The sequence below is a fragment of the Mya arenaria genome, chromosome 16 (genome assembly GCF_026914265.1).
Source record: "Mya arenaria isolate MELC-2E11 chromosome 16, ASM2691426v1".
Classification (NCBI taxonomy): domain Eukaryota; kingdom Metazoa; phylum Mollusca; class Bivalvia; order Myida; family Myidae; genus Mya; species Mya arenaria.
Window position 1 is genome coordinate 52,523,091 of NC_069137.1, and position 25,378 is coordinate 52,548,468.

Below are 25,378 nucleotides of genomic sequence, written 5' to 3' on the forward strand. Positions count from 1 at the left end.
GTTTGGCTTTGATGGTTTTGTCTTTTAATACAACAATGGAAAAGGCCGGGGACCCGTTTTAGATTTTGTATTTATTGCTATATTTTGATTATTAAAATTATTCCAGATTTTCGAAAGCAACTCTAAATACAATAAGTTTTAAGCCTCAAATTAAAAATTGAACATCACATGCGATATAGAAATATATTTTGTATCAGGACATAATGAAGTACAAAGGCAATCTCATCTAAACAGAAATAGCGGTATTGCACGATGTGTGTATCTAATTTATATTGGGTTCTTTCATTTATTTGTATATTAATCTATGAGCTCCCGGGCTTGATTCCCGTAAATTCGTGATAATGAGTGATTTATATACTTTTGGAAACCTTGTTTGACAAACAATGTCAATTAAAAAAATTAATATTTTGCAATAACATTGGAATTTGTAACGACGAAATCTTTAAAATGATATATCTCGTTAATTCACCAAATGATTTTTTACGCTGTTATTGTTACCTATAGATCAAGGGAAGCGGTTTCTGTTGGACCAACATACAAGCTCAGGTTCGTAATTTGTTTCCTTTGAATATATCCCTTAGCCAAGAATGGCTTTTTTGCAAATATGCCTGATTGGCATATTAGTCAATTAAGGTTGTATTAAGTTAGTACAATACCTTTCAAGGTTGGTTGAAGTATTTTGGCCAATAATACCAATGTTTAATTGTCATGATATGCTTGGGCGTATGTCAATAGTTCCAATCTCTACATATATATAATGCTCGGACTCCGGCCCAAATTACCAATCCCTAATTGTTATATCATGCTCGTTCTCAAGTCAATAATACTAACCCCAAAATGGTCATGTAATGCTCGGTCTCAAGCCAATAATACCAATCCCTAATTGTCATGAAAAGCTCGGTCTCAAGCCAGAAATACCAATCCCTAATTGTCATATAATGCTCGATCTCAAACCAATAATACTCGTCTAAATCGTCTTAAAATGATAACAAAAAATATGTTAACCATAGTTTTCCTGTCATAGCGGTTATCTTGTACCACAATGCGTTAAAAATGGCAACCAGTTAAAACAAAATCCCATATAAGAGTGAGGTTCAACCGCCAGTAAAGGTGTCCATTTGGAGGAAGTTATCTATGAGTTGACTTAGCCTCGCATTTAGCATTATGCGGTAGTAGTACTTTACTTAAGCACGTTGTTATAGCTCTCTTGTGTTCTACTATTACGTTTAAAGTAAATAGTTAATTTAGAAATACTGTTCTTAGATTGGGTGAGTTGGGAGCAATACGCGGCTTGTACCACCTCGTGCGTTTCCGGGTATGAACAGAGAACGCGAGAGTGTTGCGAGACGGGAAATAACATGAAGTGTCTCATGTTACCATGGGCAACGTTGAAACCGCTTGTGGGAACGTGTGCAGGTATGTTCTGTATATTATTTTTGTTGGTTGCGAGATAGGATTTCTTTGTCGGATCTCCTCGTCAGAGTTGCCGTCGTCCCACTTTATACGTTCGTTTCCGACAAAAAATTAGATAATGCAGTCGATATAACCATGGATGGGAGATAACCTGTATTCAGTTCTAGGTCAGAAGCTCTAAGGTCAAGGTCACCCGTAATAAGGTCCACATAAAAAAATCAAAAAAATCATGTACACTTGAATTTATGGTATTGAAACATGAAATCGATACAACTTATGACAATAAATCCTATTGATGTTTAGAGCAAATTGCAATGCATTTGTGTTTGCAAAATGAAACAAACCGGTTTTCGATAAATCGATCGAGGACATTCATTTTAAAACCTTACAGTAAACATATAAGTCATGAACATAATTTGACCCCTTTTGAAGTTGGCATCACTTTAACATTATATTTGAACATATTAATTTGTTTTATGGCTATATCGCGGTATTATAGTTTATTAATGTATCAGAATTTAATGCCATTACTGTGTATGTGTTTTGAAAAAAAAGTTTTTTTTTGTGGTACCTGTTCAGATCTAACGTAACCTTTTCTTTCATGCTTTACGATGAAATATGGGGTTTTAACAGTTAAATAACAACAGTGAAAATATAAATTTGATATTTTCACTGCAAAATAAGGAGTGAAAATATCAACTTTCAGAACTACTTTTAAATTCCTTTGTTGTTACATGTACTTGCCTTGATCAAAACAGAACACTAGACTTCAGTAAATTATGTCAAAAAATGTTAAAAAAAAATAAAGAAATGTTTTATAAATTTAAATAAATATATAATTGGAAATTAACAACTTACCGTTATTACCGGTTATCTCGTTTATCAAACATTTTACTGATCTTTGAAGCTGAATGTTCGAACATTTGCTTTCATACCAAACAAATTACAGACAAAAACAACTGTTCAGACATAAATAAAATTTTATATCATCGAATTTCTCGTTAGCTCGAACTGGATGTAAATGACCGTTTTCTTTAAACTGAATGCAAGCATTCCTGCTAACGATGTTGGACTGTATGAATAAACTATTCTGTTCAGGGTTTTTTTCTGATATATTTATTACTTAGTGTTACGATTGGAAAAATACTAATGTCCGAGTTTTTTCCGGATATTTAGCACACTGTAAATAACCGCAATGGAATGCATATAGTTCATATAGTTCATAGCATCGTTATTCGCAATAATATGCTCGACTTTATTATTCTTAGCCTGGCATGATAACCTTCATCTTTATTTAACATAAACCTAGCATTTTTATATACGGGGGCTTTCAACAAGTTATGTTATATTGTACATACCGTGCAGACCACAGTACATAAACAAAATAACTGAACACATAAGCATTAATTTCTTTATGCCTTCTTACAATTGTCTATAACCGTAAGAGTAATCTTCCCTTGAAATATGCTAAAAGGCACTGACATATTTATCTTTATAGGTAATTTCAGGAGAATCTATCTGGCTGGCATGTAAGTCCTAAAACTGATATTGGAAACGTGTCTACGTCCTTACTCTAGTGGCAGTAGTTGCAATATAATTTCATGCGATTCTTTTTGTTTTTTCCAGAAGTAGCATCACTTTCTTTTTTGTGTTGGATAGGGTATTGTCGATTCTTAGTCAGAATTATAAGTTTACTCCCTCATAAAACCTATACCTCATAGGCATCAACATACTATAGAGACATATGCGTTTTACCGACGATCATGTTGGACATACATTATACTTAATTGATTGACCTACGCAAATTTCTAAAAAAGCAAAAAATCATCATATGTATTAAGCTCTATAGATATCAAGCAAACCTTCACAGACTTTGGTTGAAATGACAGTGCAATTTGATGACTTATATCATTACACATTCAATCTACTGACAACGCAATTGACTTTTTACTTAAAGGGACTAGTCACCAGATGGCACCGCAAGCTTATAAGTGTCAGAACGATCTAGTATGCGGACGATAACACATCAGTTTACATGATTAAAAGAAAAAGCGCATCGCGTATGTCCATGTCTCACCTAAATGTATCCGTTTGCAAAAAGGGCGGATTGTTTATCCCGAATATCTTGCAAGTCTTAGGAGCGTTTCACACACCAACTGTCAATAAGCATTTTAGAAAGTCGCTGTCATTTTTTAGTTCTGTAAACCTCTTTTAAAGGTCTTCGTTGATCGATTTCATCACCGATGTTGATCTGTCGGGCTATGTCTACGTTGTTTTCCGCATGTGAAACTCACATGATGAGTACAGACGTTTTTGTTTTTTTTTAAATTTAAAGGGACTGCGAAAAATGCATGTGTCGTAAGCGTGTTGATACATCAGTAAATAAGATTCACTGCGTTGCAATCTTATGTTGGTTTTAGACAATTTTCATTTTTTCTTGCGAAAGTATCATCTGGTGGCTGGACCCTTTAATGACTACAATTGTTATTTCATTGAACACATTCAGAATACGGCCATTGTATATGTGATAAACTACCTAAAACATTTATTTCATCGCACCATAGATTTCTACGAAGCAGTGATACAAGCTTGACAAACATATCCTAATAGCCGTGTTGAGAAAAATGGCGATGGTATATCATTTAAAACATATATTATGAAGGGCCTTTTAAAACTTGGAACAATTCATAGTTAAAAATAAATTATACATGACATAAAAAGTACTTAGAATTTGAAAATGAAGTCAGTCTGAACTCATTTCCCGTTTGGGATCTGTCGCTCTTTTGAAGTTAGTGGAGGTTGGGGCCAATGGTCAGAATGGTCAGTTGCTTGTGGGAGCCAAACAAGGTCAAGGTCATGCGATAGTCCAACTCCAAAGTTTGGTGGTTCGACCTGTACTGGAAACTCCACAGAGACTGTCCAAAGCGGTGTTTGCACATGTAAGCATATTCATTAAAGATGCACTCTTACTCCCAAATAAGATGAACCACAATTAAAACAATTGTTCCAATTTTCTCAAAAAGGATGAATAGATATCGAATATAATGGTTCTTATGAAAAATACTGTGTTTAATTTGAAAGAAAGGAGAAGAAAATATGGTATTTCTACCTTATAAGACGATATTTAATCACTGTGTAAATATTTTAGGACCCACAAGTCATTTATTGTTTGTGCGTTTCAGCTATTAAATACATGGTTTACGATAGTTTTATATGATTTGTCTTGATAATACAAGTTAAATAAATAAATCGTAATGATGCATCAAATTTAAAATATTGTTTTGCATCTACCTGTTTTGTTTCCCTTGAAAACCTGCACGTTAACTAATTGCAGTTTATGTCGATTGTACTGAAATTAAACAAGCTCACCCACAACTCCCGTCTGCCGTCTATACAATTACAACTTGGCATACAAATAGGCGAGTGGATGTGTTCTGTGATATGGACACGGAAGGAGGAGGATGGACGGTAATGTTTATGATTTGATGTCGAGTTTGGAAATTATACTTCGATGTAAATTCATATATGTTTTAGCTTAAAACTCGTGTTCTTATGTAAACCAATACTCGTTTGAGTTTGAGTTAAAAATATTATATGTCTGAGGTCGAGCTTTGAAATGATTTTGATGTAAAACTAAATATGTTTGAGGTCGAGCTTGGAAAAAATGTTTTGTCTTATGTAAATATATTTATGTTTCATGTCGAGATTGGAAATGTTGCTTTTATGTACAGCAATATGTGTTTGGTGTCGAGCTTGGAAATGTTGCTCTTATGTACAGCAATATGTGTTTGATGTCGAGCTTGAAAATGGTGTTTTTATTTACAGCAATGTGTGTTTGTTGTCGAGCTTAGAAATGTTGCTCTTATGTACAGCAATATGTGTTTTATGTCGAGCTTGAAATTGGTGCTTTTATATATCGCAAGATGTGTTGGTGTCTATGTTTGAAAATGGGTTTTAATGTACAGCAATTTGTGTCTGCAGTCGAGCTTGGAAATGGTCCTTTTATTACCGCAATATGTGTTTGTGTAGAGGCCGGAAATGGTGCTTTTATGGACGGCAATATGTGTTTTGATGTGAAGCTTGGAAATGGTGCTGTTATATACAGGAATATGTGCTTGGTGTCGACTTCGGAAATGGTGTTCTTATGTACAGCAATATGTCTTCGATGTCGAGCTTGGAAATGGTGCTTTTATGAACAGCAATATGTGTTTGATGTCGAGCTTGGAAATGGTGCTTTTAAATATAGCAATAAGTGTTTGAGTTCGAGCTAAATAAAACCTACAAAATAATATCTTATTCATTTTAAATCGTGATTCTTTCAGCATGTAAATATATAGACTTGTCGCATTTATTGTGTTTTCAACGTGCTGCATTGATTTGTAAGTATGATGTGATCGATCGTATAAAAACTAATACAAGCAGTATTTAAGGATTTCACTGCGTAAACAGAAAAGAAAAGCAGTGTTAGGTATGCACAACGCATTTTTATAACCTTTGTATTAATGCTTTGTTAAACATCCTCTATTCCAGGTTTTCCAACGACGATTTGATGGCTCAGTCGACTTTTACCGGAATTTCTATCAATACACAAACGGCTTTGGTTTGGCCTCACACGAACATTGGTTAGGTAGAGTTTAAAAATAACAAACAATATAAAGGTTTAACACTATTTTATATTAAAACAAGTTTCATCCGGAAAATGTATCATAATCTTTTTATTTCTAAAGGGATTCAGAACCATATAATAAACATACAGAAACATGATACACATGCACCATGCATTCGAGGTAACGCATCAAACCCATCCATAGGAGTCAGTCCTAGTGATTGTTAACGTCTATTGACCATGCATTGGAGGTAACGCATCAAACCCATCCATAGGAGTCAGTCCTAGTGATTGTTAACGTCTATTCACCATACATTGGAGGTAACGCATCAAACCCATCCATAGGAGCCAGTCCTAGTGATTGTTAACGTCTAACCCACCCATAGGTGTCAGTCCTAGTGATTGTTAACGTCTACCCATCCATAGGTGACAGTCCTGGTGATCGTTAACGTCTACCCATCCATAGGAGTCAGTCCTAGTGATTGTTAACGTCTACCCATCCATAGGAGTCAGTCCTAGTGATTGTTAACGTCTACCCATCCATAGGAGTCGTTCCTAGTGATTGTTAACGTCTACCCATCCATAGGTGTCAGTCCTAGTGATTGTTAACGTCTACCCATCCATAGGAGTCAGTCCCAGTGATTGTTTACGTCTATTTAGGTGGGGGACAAGCACAAACATAGAGTTACGCTGGTTAAAGTTTTCCTGATTTTTAGCTTACGCCATTGTACAGCACTGTCTCCTTGCCCCTATTCTAAACATCCGTCTCAGAACACGATAAGTATTTTAGTATTGAGACTATGAATTGAACCTGCAATTCCTAGGATGACAGGCAAGTATCTTACAACTAGACCATGAATACGCCCCTATAAATTAATTAGGGGCATTCTTTGATGTTAAATGACGACATAATAAATTGGTTAATGTTGTGTGTATGTAAAAATAATATTTACACGTTAGAAAGGTATTCACAAACACTACGCAGCTATAACGCAATGAAATCAAGCAAATAGGTCAAGCCTAATGAGTAGCATAGCGTATAATTATTCAAGTGAGTATAGTCTTTGGCTGTGTCCGATTTGTAAAAATCTACAAAGATTTTGGTTCTTTTTGAAAGAAATATCGCAAATATAGATTAGGTAAGCTGGACCTTTAAACGCTTTCATTAGTTATCCCTTCAATCCTTGTCCCTGTGTTCTTGTTATATGGCTATTATATAAACATCATATGAATAAATACTGCTTATGCCAAACGCTTTCTAATATTTCATCCGTGATTTTGGAACAGGTTTACGGACCATACAGGAGATGATAAGCAAGACAAGCCATGAACTGCGCATAGATGTTGAAGATTTTGATGGATCGAGCGGGTACGATGTGTACAGTAACTTCAGACTGCAAGGAACTGGATACACCTTCTACGTGGATAACAGAACCAGATCGTTCAATAGTAAGTTTACTTTCAAATTACTCAAGTAATATGTAAGTCACAAAGGGGCATTTACAATTAAAAACTCAAAACGCGAACGTTTTTACAGCTCAAGTTAAAGCCCATGTTATATAAAATGAGTAAAATACAACGAGTCTGCTACATTTCTTACAGTGACTGATGATACTCAGCAGCTGTCTGCCAAACATCACAACACACCATACGGGCAGAAATTTACTACCTATGATAACGACCACGATCAGTCAAGATTTGATAACTGTGCGCAATGGGCTCATGGGGCATGGTGGTATGATTCCTGCTGGAGTGCCAATCTCAACGGCGCTTACGAACAACAAGGCAAAGGGACACGTTATATGTCGTTCGGTAGAAATTATTTACGTTCAACAAAGATCATGTTTCGACCAAGAAATGGAAATTAACTCGTTTTTATCCTGTCACTTGCATACAAATCGATCCAATAACAAGGGGCCGTGTAAGTTTGGCTTTATTGATTTAGTTGACCAGCAGTTGTATATTTACAGTCAGTTGGTAACGTGACCACGAGAACGGACTATTTTTTTTATTTTATTTATATACATGAAGTACATTAAAAATAAATATGAGCTACTCTTTTAATTTAAATTTTCTGTCTTAGATAAATCTTTTTCTTTATTTTTATATCTTATGTCTCATTTCAAAACTTTAACCGAAAGAGGCGTTTCTTTTCAATCTACTCAGTATACATGAATGTTTGTAAAACAAGCTGTTGCATTGCAATGATCAGTTGTCGGCTGAAAAAGATCAATACCCTTTAAGGACAATCGTTCGTTTTCTTTTATAAAAGTAAAGTGACAGGATAAATCGAATAATAGTTAAGTGTCGATGATTGATAAAATGTTTTCCGGCTCGGCTTCGGAATTTATCCTCCTTGCCGGATAAACCTTTTCTATCCTCTCCACTATTTTTGTTGGTTATAAACTGGTTTCGGTTTCATATCGGTTTCACGAATTGTGTATTTGTTGTAACAGTTTCAAATAAAACCAAAACCAGTTTTATCGTTTATTTAACGAAAACAAAAACCGGTTTTTGAAACTATCGAAACATCTTCCGGAGGCGGTTTCATCGGTTCGTTCCATCCAAAAATTAGTTTACTTTGAAAAGAAACATGGCGGAAAGTGGTCAACCACGTTTGTTAGAACTCAATCTATTTTATAAAAATGCCTTACAATGGGCAAATGAGCTAAATGAAAAAGGTGATATTAAGAATTTTCAGAAATAATGGCTACATGCAGAGGTTACATCATGCTGTTGAAGCTGTACACAAACTCAAAACCAAGCATTTGTTATTTCAAGCATAAATATCAAAACCGGTTTCGAAACTGCTGAAACCATTGAAACCAAAACTGGAACTGGTTTTGTATCAACAAAAATCCTCTATATACAGTGTGTATACCAAGTGATAAAATGTTTCGTCGAAAGTCAATATATTGCTTCGAATGAAGAGTTTAAACAAAGGGGTTTTTACCATTTTCTCACCAATTTAAAGGAAATATAGCGCAGTCTACGCCGCTCACAGAGCCCCGCCTTCGCTTTTTACCAGGGTTTGATTAAGAGTTTAGTTTCTTAAAAATATTCAACAATTCTTATCACAAAACCGCCGCCTAAGTTAGTCGAAACTTATCACCTAATCAAACTCCGGTAATAAAACGAAGGCGGTGCCCCTGAAGCGGCATAGACTGCCCTTTGTTTCATTTAAATTGTTGAAGAAAAAATAAACGTCATCTGCGGTCGAAGTATTCATTCGAAGAAAATTATTGCCTTCCATCATTGCATTTATGACGTAATTTATCACTTGGTATACACACACTGATGTATGTACGTTATTTTGACGCAGTTAAACTTTCTTTAAAACAACAGAGTGACCTTTGGATGATAATGTTTTTTCAAGCTTTCACCTAAATAAAATGATATTGGTCAACATGGTGTGATTATCTTAGTACTAGTATTCGAAAATTATTATAACTATCATCTGTTTTGTTATGTTCCAAGTATTTTTTTGAAATGTTATGAATATAGAAGTGATAAGGCATAGGTTAATATGTTGTGAATGACCTATGATTATTTAACTGTTATATAGTGTAACACCAATGAATAGTGTTCATTATACCCGAATAATATTGATTAAAATAATATTACTATCTTAAGGAGTCATGTTCGTTAATATGTCATTAATATATAAATAGGTACTGTTGATTTAACTATAATGCATTTCTTAATAATCGGTTTTCTTGTATATGTTATGCATATCTAAATGATCCGATATTGTTCACGTGTTATGCGTATATAAATGACTCGTTTTGAATTAACTGTAATGCATATCTCAATAACTATACTTTCGTAACTGTTATGCATATCTGAAAAACTAGCATTCATTTTACTGTTATGAATTAATAAAAATACTTTGTTATGAATTTATTTTAACACCTCAACCTTTCTTCCTGACATGAACTGCCTTTCGGCAACTGCGATTATCATCTGATGAACGTAGCTCTTCGGATATGTTCGGACATGAATCTTTGCATAACAATGTACATGAAAATTGAAAAAAGTATTGTTGTCATTAGTGTATTCATTTTTGAAGTGATTTAAAGTGATTAATTTTCCTGCATTATTGTGACGTCATTTGTTAAAATGTTTCCGGTTACGGTCGGATCTTTCTTTTTTGGTGAGAAATATTTACTGTAAGGTTTTCTAAAATAAAATGAGGTATTTTTAACAATTCATGAATGAAATAATGACTTGTTGGTGTAAATATCGGTCATGAATTAGAGGATTTGTGTCATTTTCGGGGATATGAACGCAATTGTGCTGGTTAAAGTACGCGTTGAGTTGGAATCCACACACTTTTATCAGCCCGACTTCGTTCACAGCCCGATAATGACACCAATAACGTAATTGATTCCTTAAATCAATTAGTAGAATTGATTAGATTTTTATAGATTTCGAAATTACTAAACCTGATTTAAAATTACACAGTGAATCATCAAGAATTGCAATGTAGCAACAAATGCGAATGAGTCCGGGTTTTTATTCAATGCTTTATGCAAATCATAAGAACAATGACTATAATTGATTGAAATGTTATTAATCTATAGATGATTTATATTGATTTAATTCTGGTTACTATTTTATACCCGATTGCACAGGTCAAGGCAACAATAGAGGCGAAAATATTTTTTTGCATTTAGTCATTCAGCGTTTTCACAGCCAACAATGACAGACGAAATGTGAATATTCTTTTTAAGAATATTCATAATTAATAATTAGCGCCAAATTATATTTTCAAACTGTTTTTTATTTCTTATAAGCATAAGGCCCAATATAGGGCAGCATTAGCATATACACAAAAAATATACAATATTACGTTCACGTGCTCACACATAGGGTACGACTATTTTATTTATTAGGTGTTTATTTATTTTTTGTTTGTTATGTTTTAACAAATTAAAATAAGTTTTGGAAATGGATATTGTAGTAATAGAGTACCGTACATGTAGAAGACAAATAAAAATATAAAAAAAAAAAAAACATAAATGTATGTTTCGAACAATTTATAAAAGGGCAACAACTTTGGCTCACTAAAAAAAGAAAAAAAAACTAATCTCCTCAATTTAGTTGAGTGTAACCAGTCTTGATGCGGCATCATATTTGAGTACAGGAAATCCGATTTTTTGAACATGCTTCATTGATCCGTTTATCGGTTAAAATTTAATGATTGCCATTCATTTATTTTATTGAACATATTTTGGGATGTTTGATCACATTGTTAAGATCAACGTATTATATAATAATTGTGTTTAATAATTGATTATGTAACGAGCATTGGTTCATTCAGTCGCTTCAAAAATAAATGTTAAAAATGTTGATTATTGTGTTCCCTCAAGTCTTTGCCTTAATATATTTGATTTTATTGGCATCCAATTTCGCTTCAAACAATTAAACATGTTAAAATGTTGATTCGTGTGTTTTGATTAATACATTCCAATTGATTAATTGAAGGTATATGTGTCAGGCGCTGTGATAGAATGTTAGAGGAATCTGAAACGCGCCCAGACATAATTTTCGTTCGTGCTTTTAATTCGAACCCATACAATATTCCTGGAACCGAACGTATAGCAACTCTTATGGACCCAAATGTTTTCCATCTGCTGTCCGACGAAGAGGAATTTTCTAATCACATTTACTTTTCCCATATTCACACACTGGACGTATATAACTATGATTTGCAAGTTTAGTAGATGATTTCATGTTAATAGTCATGAATGTCCTTTACATGTTTGATATGTTTGAAGGAGCTAAGAACTCAGTTTTTTGTTTTTCCATAAATATCGTGGATTTGATCATGTTTTGTCACTTTGCATGAGTTTGTCACTCCATAACGTTGTTTTCGTAATAAAACTCTGATTATTAACAATTTTTTATTCATTACCCTCAATAAAAGAAAGAATCATAAAAAAATGTCGAAATCCCACCAAATACACATAATTGACGCCATTAAAGGTATTCAAAAGATGTTCATATTATCAAATAATTAAAATCGGGACACAATTTCTACCATCAACTTATAGTCGAAAAAGATTGGAAAATTCCTTTTTTGATTTCTAGCTTTATCAAGTGAAACCTGTTCTACTTTGGCTACAATATTTAATAGTCAAGGGTACAAGCCCTTTTAAACCTGAACTGTGAAGTAGTGGCTGGACCTTTGTGCATTGTGGTCACTCATTGTCCGTCCGTCCGTCGTTCGTTCATGATTGTTTGTATATACCTGGAGTGAGTTTGAAAGAGACCACATTTTGCAAATAGAAATGCACAACTTATTCATCAAACTTTTGTTATCCAAACGTCCAAATCTGTATTCGATATTATGTTGTTGAATAGATATAACAATAAATATTTTGCCTGCAACCCGGTTGTTGTGTTTAAAGTTTGTTTGTCTTGTTTTCACAACGATATGCCTATACTGTCAGAGGTGTGAATGTGATGACAATACACTAAAAACGCAAGCGTCATATAAAAGGGACATATCATCGGATACTATAAAAGTCTTCGTAATTTTACATTAACTTGCTATAAGACAAGTGACACAAAAACCAATTATTTTCGGTAAATGCCTTTGCCAATTAAGGAATATACTAGTTCCTGAGTTTGTTTAATTTTTTTCTATAATTGTATTTAGTAGAGGTCAATCCCAGAACGAGGCTGCTCGTCCTACGAAAAGACCCTTCATTTGCGAGTTGTTTTGTTTTTTTCTATAGTTTTATTTAGGAGAGGTCAATCCCAGAACGAGGCTGCTCGTCCTACGGAAAGACCCTTCATTGGCGTATAACGCCATTTGACTAGAATTCCATCTAAGTTCACGTTGTTTACAAATGTGAAGTCACATTAATATAAATGAAAATATTTTTATTTTTTACTTTGTTCATAATGTATTATTTTTTGTCTTTCTGAAGGAAATTTAGAGGAATTTCAGAGGCTCATTTGGTTAATTACAGGGTCCGCCGCGCGTATTGGTTACGACAAAGTAGGGCTAAAATCCCCCGGCTATTGCTCTAGCGAATACTATAACAGTTTACTCCACCTTTAAAAGATGTGTTTTGGTAATCGAATATTCGTTCGAAAGAATTACCGAATATTCGAATATCATTTTTGCCATTTGTTTGCATGCATAGTTTAAATACAATATACAGTATCTTAAGAAAATGTTAGCATATACTATAATAGCTATGCATAATATACTATGTACAATGTTTGCAATTCCTCAATAGCGGGTATAATATAACATTTCCTTTTGATGTTGGTGGACTGTAATAACATTGTAAAGAATGCTCGACTATGTTTTCTTTGTAATGAACGTTTTACAGGTGATAAATTCAACTGTTTATTTTACAAAAATGGAAATCATTTGTGTTGTTTATGTCGAAATCAAATTCATTTCATCGATTGAGATTTTTTCCGTTTTTTTTTCTCAAATGTTTTATCGTACTTATATTATAAATGCATTCAACTAGTACAGCGAGGACATCATGGATGCAAAGCAGTGAAAAGCCATTATATTAACTGTTATTTATTTTAAATACACTGTTTGGTGATAAACAAAAGTAAATAAAACAAACATTCTATAGCAATATTATATGAATAGCTACAGAAACAAGCACAGTAGCCAAAGGTTTAAACATAAACACCGTTTAATGGCACAGGATAAACGCCAAAGACAGAGAACACTAAAACAAAAAATCACAAACAAGAAACCCGGAACAACAGCACTAAATTCCACAAACAACACAGTCAATATATACTATATAAAACTAGGTGTGTTTATCAAGGAGTGTAACATGTAAGAGCCCAATTATATTAATTTCCAATTTTCGTCTCTCTACGCTGGTATTGAGAAAATATTTAAGAGGTCATGTGACTTTGTTTTTATCCTCGATGCTGAGCGTCAATGGTGGCAGTGATAAAAATGAAGTAATGCTAGTAAATTATAAAGCGATCGACATCAGAGACCCCCCCCCCCCACACACACACACAATTTAATCTTCACATGGTATTTTGTGTTCTCTATTTCAAACAAATCTAGTTTACCAACAGTAGAAAAAACAGGATATGCCTGGACAATTTTATGCTTAAACCACGTAATTAGACTAGCTCTTTGTTGTCATCTTCATAGTTAGTTGTAGCCTTTTGTTTGGTGGATGAAATAAAATATATCATTTATGAAAACATTAAATATCGATTGGACTAATATGGATCCCTGTGGATTTATTTTGGAATATTCGTCCATTCAATAAGCAAATCAACTAATTTTAACCTTTGCCTGCGGTTTGATAGGTAACCGTGTATGGGATCAGCAGAAAGTCCGTAGGCTTTAAGTTTTAGAACGATCCGGTTGTGCAGTCAAAGGTCTTGGACATGTCTATAAGTATAGTAGCAACATACTCGTGGTTGCCCAGTGCCATCTTCATATTTTCAAAAAGTTGGAGTAATGTTATATGATATCCATATTTTGATCTTAAAGAAAATATATTCTCAAAATGAGAACAATTTTGCTCACTACTCAAAACGTTGGAATATAGTTGGGGAAATGCTGACGGGTCTATGTGTATTCTTTTGGAAAAGGTCATTCTTTTAAATAAAGGTGTAACTTGGACAAGTTTAAGGGCATTGGGGAAATTTCCGGTTACAAAGGACTTGCTGACACTTTTCTTTAGGGTTTCCGTCAGTGATTCTGTGCCTGTTTTTATAACCCTTGGTCTTTTTTAGAATCAATACTGCGTAAAAAATTATGAAAATACATGCACTTTAACTAAAGTAGGTTGGAGAGATGGGAACATGTGTCTAGTGTTCAATTGCATAAAGTATCTGCTGAGATATTTACATGTTCTTGAATGTGGCAAAACGCAAAACCCTAACCAGATGTTTTAAGTCAAATAACGAAGGGCCATAATTTGCGTTACATGTATTTGCACATCATTTTCTAGTATGATTATTTAATTCGATTGGATGGCTAAGTAGCGTTCGTCAAAGACGTGAGATCAGTAACAAAATGTCAATACTTTCATCTGGTCTTTCAGTGCAAGACTTGAAAAGGTATCGGTTGCATGTTTGGCTTGGTTTGCAATATGCTTCGACTTTTTGGTAGTATGTCTGGATTAGCTTTAGCTCGTCAACTAGCTGTTAACGTTCAATTTCAGTATATTTGAAGACCCTTGTCTGCAATCCAAAACATTAAATAGTAACACTTGATCTGCTTATCCTGGTCATGGAGAGGTCCATTAAACATAAAGTAACAACAAGTGTGCCTTGAAACTTTTAAATTCAAGTGCTAGATCTCTTCCATCCCAGCCATGCGCGGGTGTTGTTCTTTGATTTTCATATTTTCCATCTTTTTAAAATGTTAAATAAATCCAGTATAAAATGTAAGTAATTGACAGTATTGGATAATAATAATAATGTGTTTAATTTAAGGGTTAATTCTTATTTTCGTGCGTTCATGCAATATGAAGATTTTGCAAAATATACAATATAGCGGCCTGAGTGTACACATTGAGTGTACATTTAATAAATATAGCTCTATCAACTCCATTGCTTAAATAAGTATCCCTTTTTAACATCACAATGCAATTATCATTTAATAGAAATCAATTTGCAATATTACATTTTGATAAATATATTTTATGCTTAGGGCAGTTGTTGTAGTTATTTTATCGGGACTGTCAACCTATAAAAATATGCGTTTAACTAAACTCACTGTCCTGGCTTGTAACATATTGACAGTCTTTATATATTTTATAAATGATACTGGGCATATCGATACCGTGATTTCTTATGAGGTTATAGTTCCAGGTACAAACTGTGGCTAAAACCCCGATGCATATATGATCGACATCATTTACTGTGATACCGGCTTTTTCAAATATCGATACCAGATACCGGGTTTTAGCACCACCAAAGAAATCGTTGATAAGCGCCATGTGTAAAAGTTACCTCCCTTTGTTATAAATTTGTCATTATATTATTAAAGTTTTGCACTGTTTTTGTTCGATTTCTTAAAAACACGCATCATCATGAACAACCACTTCTTAGGAAAACACTAAGGTGAGATACATCATGTACACTTTACATTAGTTTTGTCGAAAAAGATAAGTTAAAAAAGATATTTATATATCCAATTATGGATGACCTGAGTTTCGTTAATTTATAATTATGCACCCAAAGGTGCTCATCACATTGCCTGGATACAGTTTTTTTATAAAAAAAAAAAAATTAAAAATTACTTTCACTTCGAATCACCTTCTTGCAATTTTGACCTTGACCGCGCACTCAGCTATGACTTAAATACACGAAGTGTTTTCATTGGACGGCTACCATCGACTTTTCTTGTTTAAATGACATAATTGGAAAAACATTCAAATGTGGTCCAAAGTGAAAGTAGAAATACTTCAACACAAAACGTTCGATTTGGATAAATACGCATCTTACTCAACGAGTTTTTAACGGTAGGAATGATATTTTAAGCTTCTCTTTGTAATGCATACGGAAAGTTTGCATGTCAGTTTGTTTTTAACCCATTTCATTCTGAGACCCAGTTAGATATGATACCTTGAATATCTGGGCATTTTCCAATAACTGATAAGCCATCTGCCTTTTTATGACCATTGTGTTGTATAAACACTAATAACTTCTTTATTATTGGTACAATACCCAATAAAGATTACATATTTGGAAAGGAAATAAAAATATGCACATGTTTATGTAAGTTTTATTAGCAAATGATTTTAAATAAATTATTTTTTGCAAGTTAACCAGGTGATGATGAAAAAAAAAACACCAAAAAATAAATATGCACAAATTGAAAGCAAAAAAAGCACACATAATTTTTTTCAAATGTCACATAATCCAATGTATGAAAGTTTCTAAATTAATCTGTCTTTAAAATGCAGAAAGAATTATGCATATATTTTAAATCTATAAAAAGTTATAACAGTTTATATCATCCCATATCCACTTCGGAGCAAATCGGGCGGGTGGATGTTCATCACGATGTTGGTTGGAATAGCAGTTTGAATCCTCGACCAGTAAGGTCCAGATTCTTGCCCCCATAACAGTTTTATTGACAAATGACAGTAATGCAATATCCTGGCTTTCTTGGGTCATATTGTTCTTTAGGACCACCATTCTTTGTATTCCTTTGTATTGGAAACCTTGGGGTGATCCTCTTTGTCATTCAATCATTCTAGAACTCCTCAAGATCGTCATAAAAACTCCACCAAATAATGCAAATGTCATAGTTTGTGATTTCTATCGATGTTTTAATATGTCTTCTGTTTGTATCAAACAAATTCACATAAACTTCGTCATTATAACCATCCCAATATCACTATCGTCACTGTGGTCGAAAGTCCTATCCATTTCAACCAAAATTTGCATCAAAATCGCAATAAAAAGCTTAAATTTAACTCGATTTTTGAGTTTTAAAATTATTTCTTCATTAAAATTTTCTGCGCATCTATCTGCGCATAACATCCGGTCATTCTGGAAAACTTATAAACCGGAAACAATACAGTGAAAACGAAAGTAAATAAAGTTAAAGTTCAGTACGTCAAAAACTACACTTTTTGGTGTATCCCGCATGTAAAGGGTAACTACACCAAAAGGTGTATCCCGAATGAAATGGGTTAACGTGTTTTAGGGGGGAAAAATCAGTTGTTTTTCAACCTCCCGGTTCTTTCGTAATGGCAAATTTCAGCTTCTGGTCGGTGCATTTTGTTTGAATATGCATAAAGGTCAATCTTACTAGCATAAAAGTTATATTTTTCTTGTAGATGGGAATCTTACCTTATCAGAACAGTAAAAAATATTAGATTATCTCAATTATTTTAGGAACTATGCTCTATTGATTAGGTCCGTTTGGAATTGATGAATTTTTGCACATGTTTACCTTATATTTATTTATATATTATACTAATTTTCTTTCATGAAAAATTGTAGAATAATTTTTTAAATGACATGTATTCATTATCTTGACCGAAATAAATAAATAAAAAAAATATTAAAAATAAAAAAATATTTAAAAAAGAATGTATTACTGTATCCAGGCTATGTGACGGAACACCTGTGTATGCACCAGTCAATCACAGTTACTTGGTATTTGGACTGCATTTTTTGGCCAGTCGAGCGATTGGTCCCTAGGGTGATCTCTTGGACTGAGAATCATAAAAAATGTGTTTTAGTACTCTATGATACACATAATAAACAAATAATCTACTTTTATTTTTATATACCTGGAACTACCTATTTTCGACCACTACCTATTTTCGACCGCCTCCTGAAAATGGGTTAAACACTTCTATTTTGCATCACTTCTGGTAAAATTAAGCTCCAATTGTTAACCATAACAGTAGAACTGTCAGAAAACTTCATTTGAAAGAGAATGGGAATGGTAGTGTTAAAACAACTTAAGTTATACTTGAAACAACTCCAATTTGTCATTTTTAATTAATGCCAAATTAGACCCTTCGTTTAAAATGATTTCACATGTAAAATACTTCTTTAAAATCGTATTGGTTTTGTTTGTTAGATCTTACATATCTACCAAAGCCTAAAACATGCCCTATCCAAGTATAGTGCACAACGTTAAAAGCGCATCAAAATATGGTATGTTGCTTATTCTAAAATTGATGAAATTTATCTACAGGTAACTATATTAATTGCATATGGGCACTCAGTTACCATGAAATTATACATATTGCAGCCTAGGCAGGTCATATGAGGCTCATTCAGAGTTGGACCAGTGATAACAGGGTTCATGATGGGTGAATTTATCATTTTGTACCCATGTGAAAGCCATTAGAAGGGATGATGCATTCTTTTGCCTCTCTTATGGTGATAAGTAACTAAAAAGTGACTATATGGCAAATGTGGAAATATTTAATTACTTTTTTTTTTAAACAGAATACATGAAACAGTTTATAAACAAGTTATACAAATTAAAATAAAAAATATTGTGCACAGACTTTTGTTGCGAAGTATAGGTAAAGGTCATGGTTTAAAGCATGTTGTAGCGAGGTCAAATACAACATGTGACAGCCACCATTTTGGATTCACCATTTTGGATTCAAAATGTAAACAACAGACGATTGAAACAGATTTTATTTTTTTGGTTTTTGACAGATGAATGATTGCTTTAAATGGTAGTTGGTACCCACAAACATTTATTATTTATTATCACTTATTTATTATTAAAATATAAAAAATCCTTAGGCTGTCGTAAACCCGTTGTTCCGGGATACAATAAATATTTTGAAATTTCATACATGCTTTATCATTCACAAGTTATGAAGTTTAGCAGATTTCGGGTTGAGACATATGTGTGAAAACGAGCTCAGATCTACAATTTATTTTTCGGTAAAACAACTGTATACGTTGCATGCATGTTCAGAAGGAAGTTATCTCCAAGGTGCAATCGCTCAACAAGCACAAACTAGACGCGTGTTCTCTATTTTCTCTATTAACTCTGCCAAGAATATACAGTAAAACAGTTGGTCGTTCGAAAACCAGCTGTCATTTGGAGGTCGAAGCTCAGTTAAATATGCTGACACTGGATCGAAAGTTGAGGAGTTGGGCACCATTGCGGATTTTGCCTGTCCCAGTTTTAGATGCTTGAATGTATACTAATGCTGCTTGCTAAGATAAATAGTTTATTTTTCCAATTTATGATTTTAGACAGGAAGCAGTTCTTTACACATAACTAAATCCAGTTGATTGAAATTAACTAACATAATTTCACATCTCATTGTTTGATAATTTAGGATATCATAAAGCTTTGCTTAAGGAATTCAATGCTAACTGCTCAAGTTTGGAGTCTTTACAATGGGTGGTTTGATGCTTTATCATATCATAATTGAGCATTTGACATTTTTAATATGTATATATACCAATATGTATATGTATAAATGATATAAAACCTAATGCAGTGAACATATTTTCATCAAATAAACATATAAATTAATGTTTTGCCTATTTTCAGGTAATATTGTTGGGTGGCGCATTTCCATTCCTCATAGCAGCATAAAGTGGAGTTGCTGTGTCAAATACTAGTTTCAGGACAGGTCAGTGATGTTTATACAACCAGCCTGAAATGATTCCTAAACTGATAAAACATTTTAGGGTGGAATCATAACCTGAGGTCAGCTTTCTTTAAAAAGTAAAAAAAGGGACTTTTCGACAGTCTATTTTTTCATTTTCTCGAGCTGTTTAACTCAACATGCTTTGCCATAACATATTAAAAGTGTACATTTTTTTAGAATGGTTTGATCATATCTATCTGAAAATGTAAGGTTTTGCCCAAATTTGAGCATTTTTAAAACTCATTGATTTGCTAATCATAGTTGATGTTAGACTGTTGTACAGAATAAACCTATTACACAAATCCTATTTCTGGTCTGACTAAGTCCCTTTACATAAACAAGGGTCTGTAACTTTATGCTTTTATCAAACACATTATGGATCATATTCAACATGACAGTTCCCATGCGTTTCAAAGGTCATGTTGTTTTTAAATGGGCTTTTACGAAGAGAAAGGTTTAAAACTAAATAGGTCATACTGGTAACTGGGGCCTACTAAACAATATGACACATGTCTAAATGCTGTCAAAACTCAAGTTAATTTTAGAGTTTTAGAGGATAAGTGCTGTGTTTGGCTCATACTCCTGACATTTGTTTACATGCCACAAGTAACATAGGTCAGCCAACTCTGAAATACATCAAAAAGTTTATATAAACTTGTGTTTTTACTGACATAACAAATGGGTGCTTCATAAACTACATGTACTGTACATATGGTTGCTTTTTAAAATTATGAGATGTTTTCTTTTCTCTCTCTAGAAAGTGTTTGGAGGCATTTCATGGGTCAATCAATCTTGTTAAGAAATGTGTTGAGTCTGGGCAGGATAGCTTAATCGGTAATATGAAGGATTATTTGACCCAAATGCAACCAAACAGTGTGACATTTTACATGAAAGTCTTTATTCATACTTATTTTGTTTTTGAAAATGACTTATGGTTATTTTCTCTCTTTTATCTTTTATCTGTTACCCTCAATAGCATCTTGGACGAGTTCGATATTGGGTCATATGGGTTAAAAAAACTAGGTCACAAGGGCAGGTCAAATTAAAGGAAAGGCTTGTTTACACTATTGAGGTCGCATTTATGACTGTGTCTTTAGGAAACTTGGTCAGAATGTTAATATTAATAATCTCGAGGTCAAGTTCGAATATGGGTCAAGTGCGGTCAAGAACTAGGTCACCAGGTCAAATTGAAGGAAAAGCTTGTTAACACTCTAGATGTCACATTTATGACTGTATCTTCATGAAAGTTGGTCAGAATGTTTATATTTATAATCGTCAAGTCAAATTTAAATCTGGGTCATGTGCGGTCAAAAACTAGGTCACCAGGTCAAATCATAGAAAAAGCTTGTTAGCATTATAGAGGTCACATATATGACTGTATGTTCATGAAACTTAGTCAGAATGTTAATATTAATAATCTCTAGGTCAAGTTCGAATCTGGGTCATGTGCGGTCAAAAACTAGGTCACCAGAATAAATTGAAGGAAAAGCTTGTTAACACTCTAGAGGTCACATTTATGACTGTATCTTCTTGAAATTTGGTCAGAATGTTTATATTAATAAGTCAAGTTTAAATATGGGTCATGTGCGGTAGGTCACCAGTTCAAATCATAGGAAAAGCTTGTTAGCACTCTAGAGGTCACATTTATGACTGTATGTTCATGAAACTTAGTCAGAACGTATATATTGTTGAGCTCTGGGTCATGTGTAGTCAAAAACTAGGTCGCCAGGTCAAATTTAAGGAAAATATTGTTAGCAATCTAGAGGTCACCTTTATACATGTTTCTTCATGAAAGTTGGTCAGAATGTTTATATTAATAATCTCTAAGTCAAGTTTAAATCTGGGTCATGTGCGGTTAAAAACTAGGTCATTAGGTCAAATAATAGGAAGAGCTTGTTAGCACTCTAGATGTCACATTTATGACTGTATTTTCATGAAACTTAGTCAGAATGTTTATATTGATTAGCTTTAGGCCAAGTTCGAATCTGGGTCATGTTCGGTCAAAGACTAGGTCACCAGGTCAAATAATAGGAAAAGCATATTAACACTCTAGAGGCCACATTTATGACCATATGTTCATGGAACATGATCAGAATGTTATTCTTGATGATCTTTAGGTAGAGTTTGTAACTGGGTAATCAGAGGTCAAAAACCAGGCCACTAGGTAAAATCATAGAATAACTTTGTAAACACTGTAGAGGTTACATTCTCTCTTTGATAACCATGAAACTATGTCAGAATGTTTGTGTTTATGAAGTCTATGTCAAGTTTGAAACTGGGTAACCTGAGTTCAATAACTAGGTCACGGAGTCAAATCATAGAAAACATTGTTAAAACACTGTTGGGGCCATATTTTCTATTTTATTTATATGAAACCTGGTCAGAATGTACTAATTACAGCAAGGTAATTGAATTGGATCAGGTGAGCGATACAGGGCCTTCAGGGCCCTCTTGTTTATGTAACTTTACCTTTAATAATTTTACAAAACATTGTTTAAGTTTAAGTAAAAAACAATTATTATTGTAAGCATATTTTAATGTCATAAAGCTGAACCCTATTCATTAGAAAAAATATAGAATATTAAATTTACTTTTGGAACACTATCATTCCATTTCAGCTCTTTTTATCTTAAATCCTTATGTTCTTTTAGCGTGTTGAACTAATAACATAGTTTTACTAATTCATACATTATTTAAGAACTTATACATCCTTATACCCCAAATTGTACTTTGTGGACCTGTTCAGTTGTTAGGTGACAAATTTCTAAACACCATTAAATGAAAGCGTCTTTAGTTTTTTCCTTTTCTTTTATTTGTATCAAGCAGAAATTATGCACTAACATATAAAACGTCAAGTGACTTATTTTGGGATTCTCTTGTACATGAAAGGTAGTATTTTTAATTGAATACACAGCTAGTGGTTATTTATATTATAACATACCTCCTATTTTGCATATACCTCAAGACTAGGTCACTGTTTTACACCAGTTTCATAAAGTATTGATGTTAAGCTGAAGGAAGGAAGTAAATATAAAAATAATAGCTTTAGTGGCATAAATTTCGTCACTTTTTCTGTTTAATTTCTTGATATAAAGTGTTGTTTATTTTTCAGCTGACGAGATACAAGACAGCATGAGAAAGTGTTGGTCAGCAATCACTGATGTTAAAAGTCAAACATTGAGACACACAGATGTTTGATTAATATCACACTTGATAAGAACAATGGAGATGTTGGGTATTTAGCAGTGTTGTTAAACGAATATCAGATGTTAAACTACACATTAAAGGAGACAAACACTTCCACACAAAGGAGATACAAGTGGTATAAGAGCTAGGCATGTGATGCTCCCTAAAGCTTACGTTATTTAGGGCAGGACATTAAGGATTCACTTGAAAATGCATACAGGGAAGAAACAATACAGGTGTGAGACATGTGATTCATGTTTTTCTCACAACAGTGGTTTACAAAACCACATGAGAATTCATACCGGAGAGAAGCCATTCAAGTGTGAGTCATGTAGTGCTTCTTTTTCTGGTAGGTCTGACTTAAAACGACATATGAGAATACACACTGGAGAGAAGCCATACAAGTGTGCTACATGTGATGCATGTTTTTCTCTTAACGGTAGCCTTCAAATCCATGTGAGAAAACATACTGGAGAGAAGCCATACAAGTGTGAAACATGTGATTCTTCGTTTTCTGATAGAACTGGATTACAACGACACATGAGAATACACACTGGAGAGAAGCCATACAAGTGTGCTACATGTGATGCATGTTTTTCTCTTAACAGAAGCTTAAGAGTACACCTGAGAAAACATACAGGAGAGATGCCATACAAGTGTGCTACATGTGATGCATGTTTTTCTTTTAACAGTAGCTTAAGAGTCCACCTGAGAACACATACAGGAGAGAAGCCATACAAGTGTGAAACATGTGGTGCATGTTTTTCTCAAAACAATAGTTTACAGATTCACATTAGAACTCATACCGGACTGAAGCCATTCAAGTGTAACAAATGTAGTGCGTCTTTTTCGGATGGATCTAGCTTGAATGGACATATGAGAATACACACAGGAGAGAAGCCATACAAGTGTGAGATTTGTGCTGCTGCTTTCACTCAAAGCCCGAGTTTAAAGACGCACATGCGAATCCACACAGGTGAAAAGCCATATATATGTGCGACCTGTGGAGCTGCTTTTTCTCAACGTTTAAATTTACAGGTCCATGTTAGAAAACACACAGGAGAAAAACCATTCACTTGCGGGACATGCAAAGCTGTTTTTGCTCATTCGCAATCTTTACAGAGTCACATGAGAATACATACAGGAGAGAAGCCATTCAAGTGTGCTACATGTGGTGCTGATTTTTCTCAAAGATCAAATTTACAGGTACATATTAGAAAACACACAGGAGGGAAATAATTCACTTGCGAGGCATGCGAAGCTGTTTCTGCTCATACGCAATCTTTACAGAGACACATGCGAATACATACAGGAGAGAAACCATTCATGTGTGCTACATGTGGTGCTGATTTTCGTCATAAGCAATCTCTTCAGAGTCACATTAGAACGCACAGTGGAGAGATGCCATAGTTGTTTAAGACATGTGGAGCTTCTTTTGCTCAAAGAGCAAATTTAGATAGTCACATAAGAATACATACTGCTTAGATGCCTTAAAATGAGAGACCCATGAGCGACCAGGTACAGGTCTACACGATGTCATACATCAGAGACGCTTTTCATCTTTAAGGGGTGTTGTGAAACTTTTCCCTAGGCCCTCAGCCATACAAGTGTGAACTATGTGGGGCGATATTTACTCGAAACCACATTTTAGAGAGCCACTTGATGATTTATGCAGATGAGAAGCTTAACACAAAACTACATGGAATACACAGAGGAGTGACACCATGCAAGTGTGACATGTGATGCTGCATCTGTCACAAGGTCTACTAAAGTTTAGTTTTAAATTTTTTATTCCATATTAATCATTCTGGTGCAACCATGTGTAGTTCTCTGAAAAGTCCATGCATAACACAACCTTATCCTTCAGAATGCCATGTACGTGCCATTTTGTATTGTGAAGGTGAGCGCCGAAGCTGTCCAAATCTTTATATAATTCATTAGGAAATATTATTTCGGATAGCTCGGATGCTTTTGTAAAGAATTTCAAGCTAACTGTACGCTCTTTAATTTGTCTGGACACTGACATTGTGGCTTTACTACTGGATACATGAACCACATT

The 25,378-nt window shown here is 33.9% G+C and overlaps 2 protein-coding genes across 3 annotated transcripts; both read left to right on the plus strand.

Annotated features, from left to right (window-relative positions):
* The first annotated feature begins 1,358 nt into the window (after positions 1–1,358).
* On the plus strand, positions 1,359–23,331 carry LOC128221797 (fibrinogen C domain-containing protein 1-like). The gene is made up of 6 exons (XM_052930399.1): positions 1,359–1,416; positions 4,748–4,881; positions 5,944–6,040; positions 7,307–7,468; positions 7,622–7,804; positions 23,246–23,331. Exons 1-6 carry the CDS (start codon positions 1,359–1,361, stop codon positions 23,329–23,331), a joined length of 720 nt encoding a protein of 239 aa, XP_052786359.1.
* LOC128222079 (zinc finger protein 235-like) lies at positions 15,981–24,739 on the plus strand. Of its 2 annotated transcripts, XM_052930886.1 has the most exons (3): positions 15,981–16,102; positions 20,034–20,115; positions 23,246–24,739. In XM_052930886.1, exon 3 carries the CDS (start codon positions 23,530–23,532, stop codon positions 24,556–24,558), a length of 1,029 nt encoding a protein of 342 aa, XP_052786846.1. In that variant the 5' UTR covers positions 15,981–16,102; positions 20,034–20,115; positions 23,246–23,529; the 3' UTR covers positions 24,559–24,739. The 2 variants fall into 2 exon arrangements, with proteins under 2 accessions (XP_052786846.1, XP_052786847.1); XM_052930887.1 differs by lacking the exon at positions 20,034–20,115 and having other exon boundaries at positions 16,008–16,102.
* Positions 24,740–25,378: the final 639 nt, after the last annotated feature.

Coding starts and splice junctions, on each gene's coding strand:
- LOC128221797 (XM_052930399.1), top strand. CDS start 1,359: ATGAAGTGTCTCATGTTACCATGGGCAACGTTGAAACCGCTTGTGGGA. Junction 4,882..5,943: donor CGGAAGGAGGAGGATGGACG/GTAATGTTTATG, acceptor CCTCTATTCCAG/GTTTTCCAACGACGATTTGA. Junction 7,469..7,621: donor CAGAACCAGATCGTTCAATA/GTAAGTTTACTT, acceptor CATTTCTTACAG/TGACTGATGATACTCAGCAG.
- LOC128222079 (XM_052930886.1), top strand. CDS start 23,530: ATGCATACAGGGAAGAAACAATACAGGTGTGAGACATGTGATTCATGT.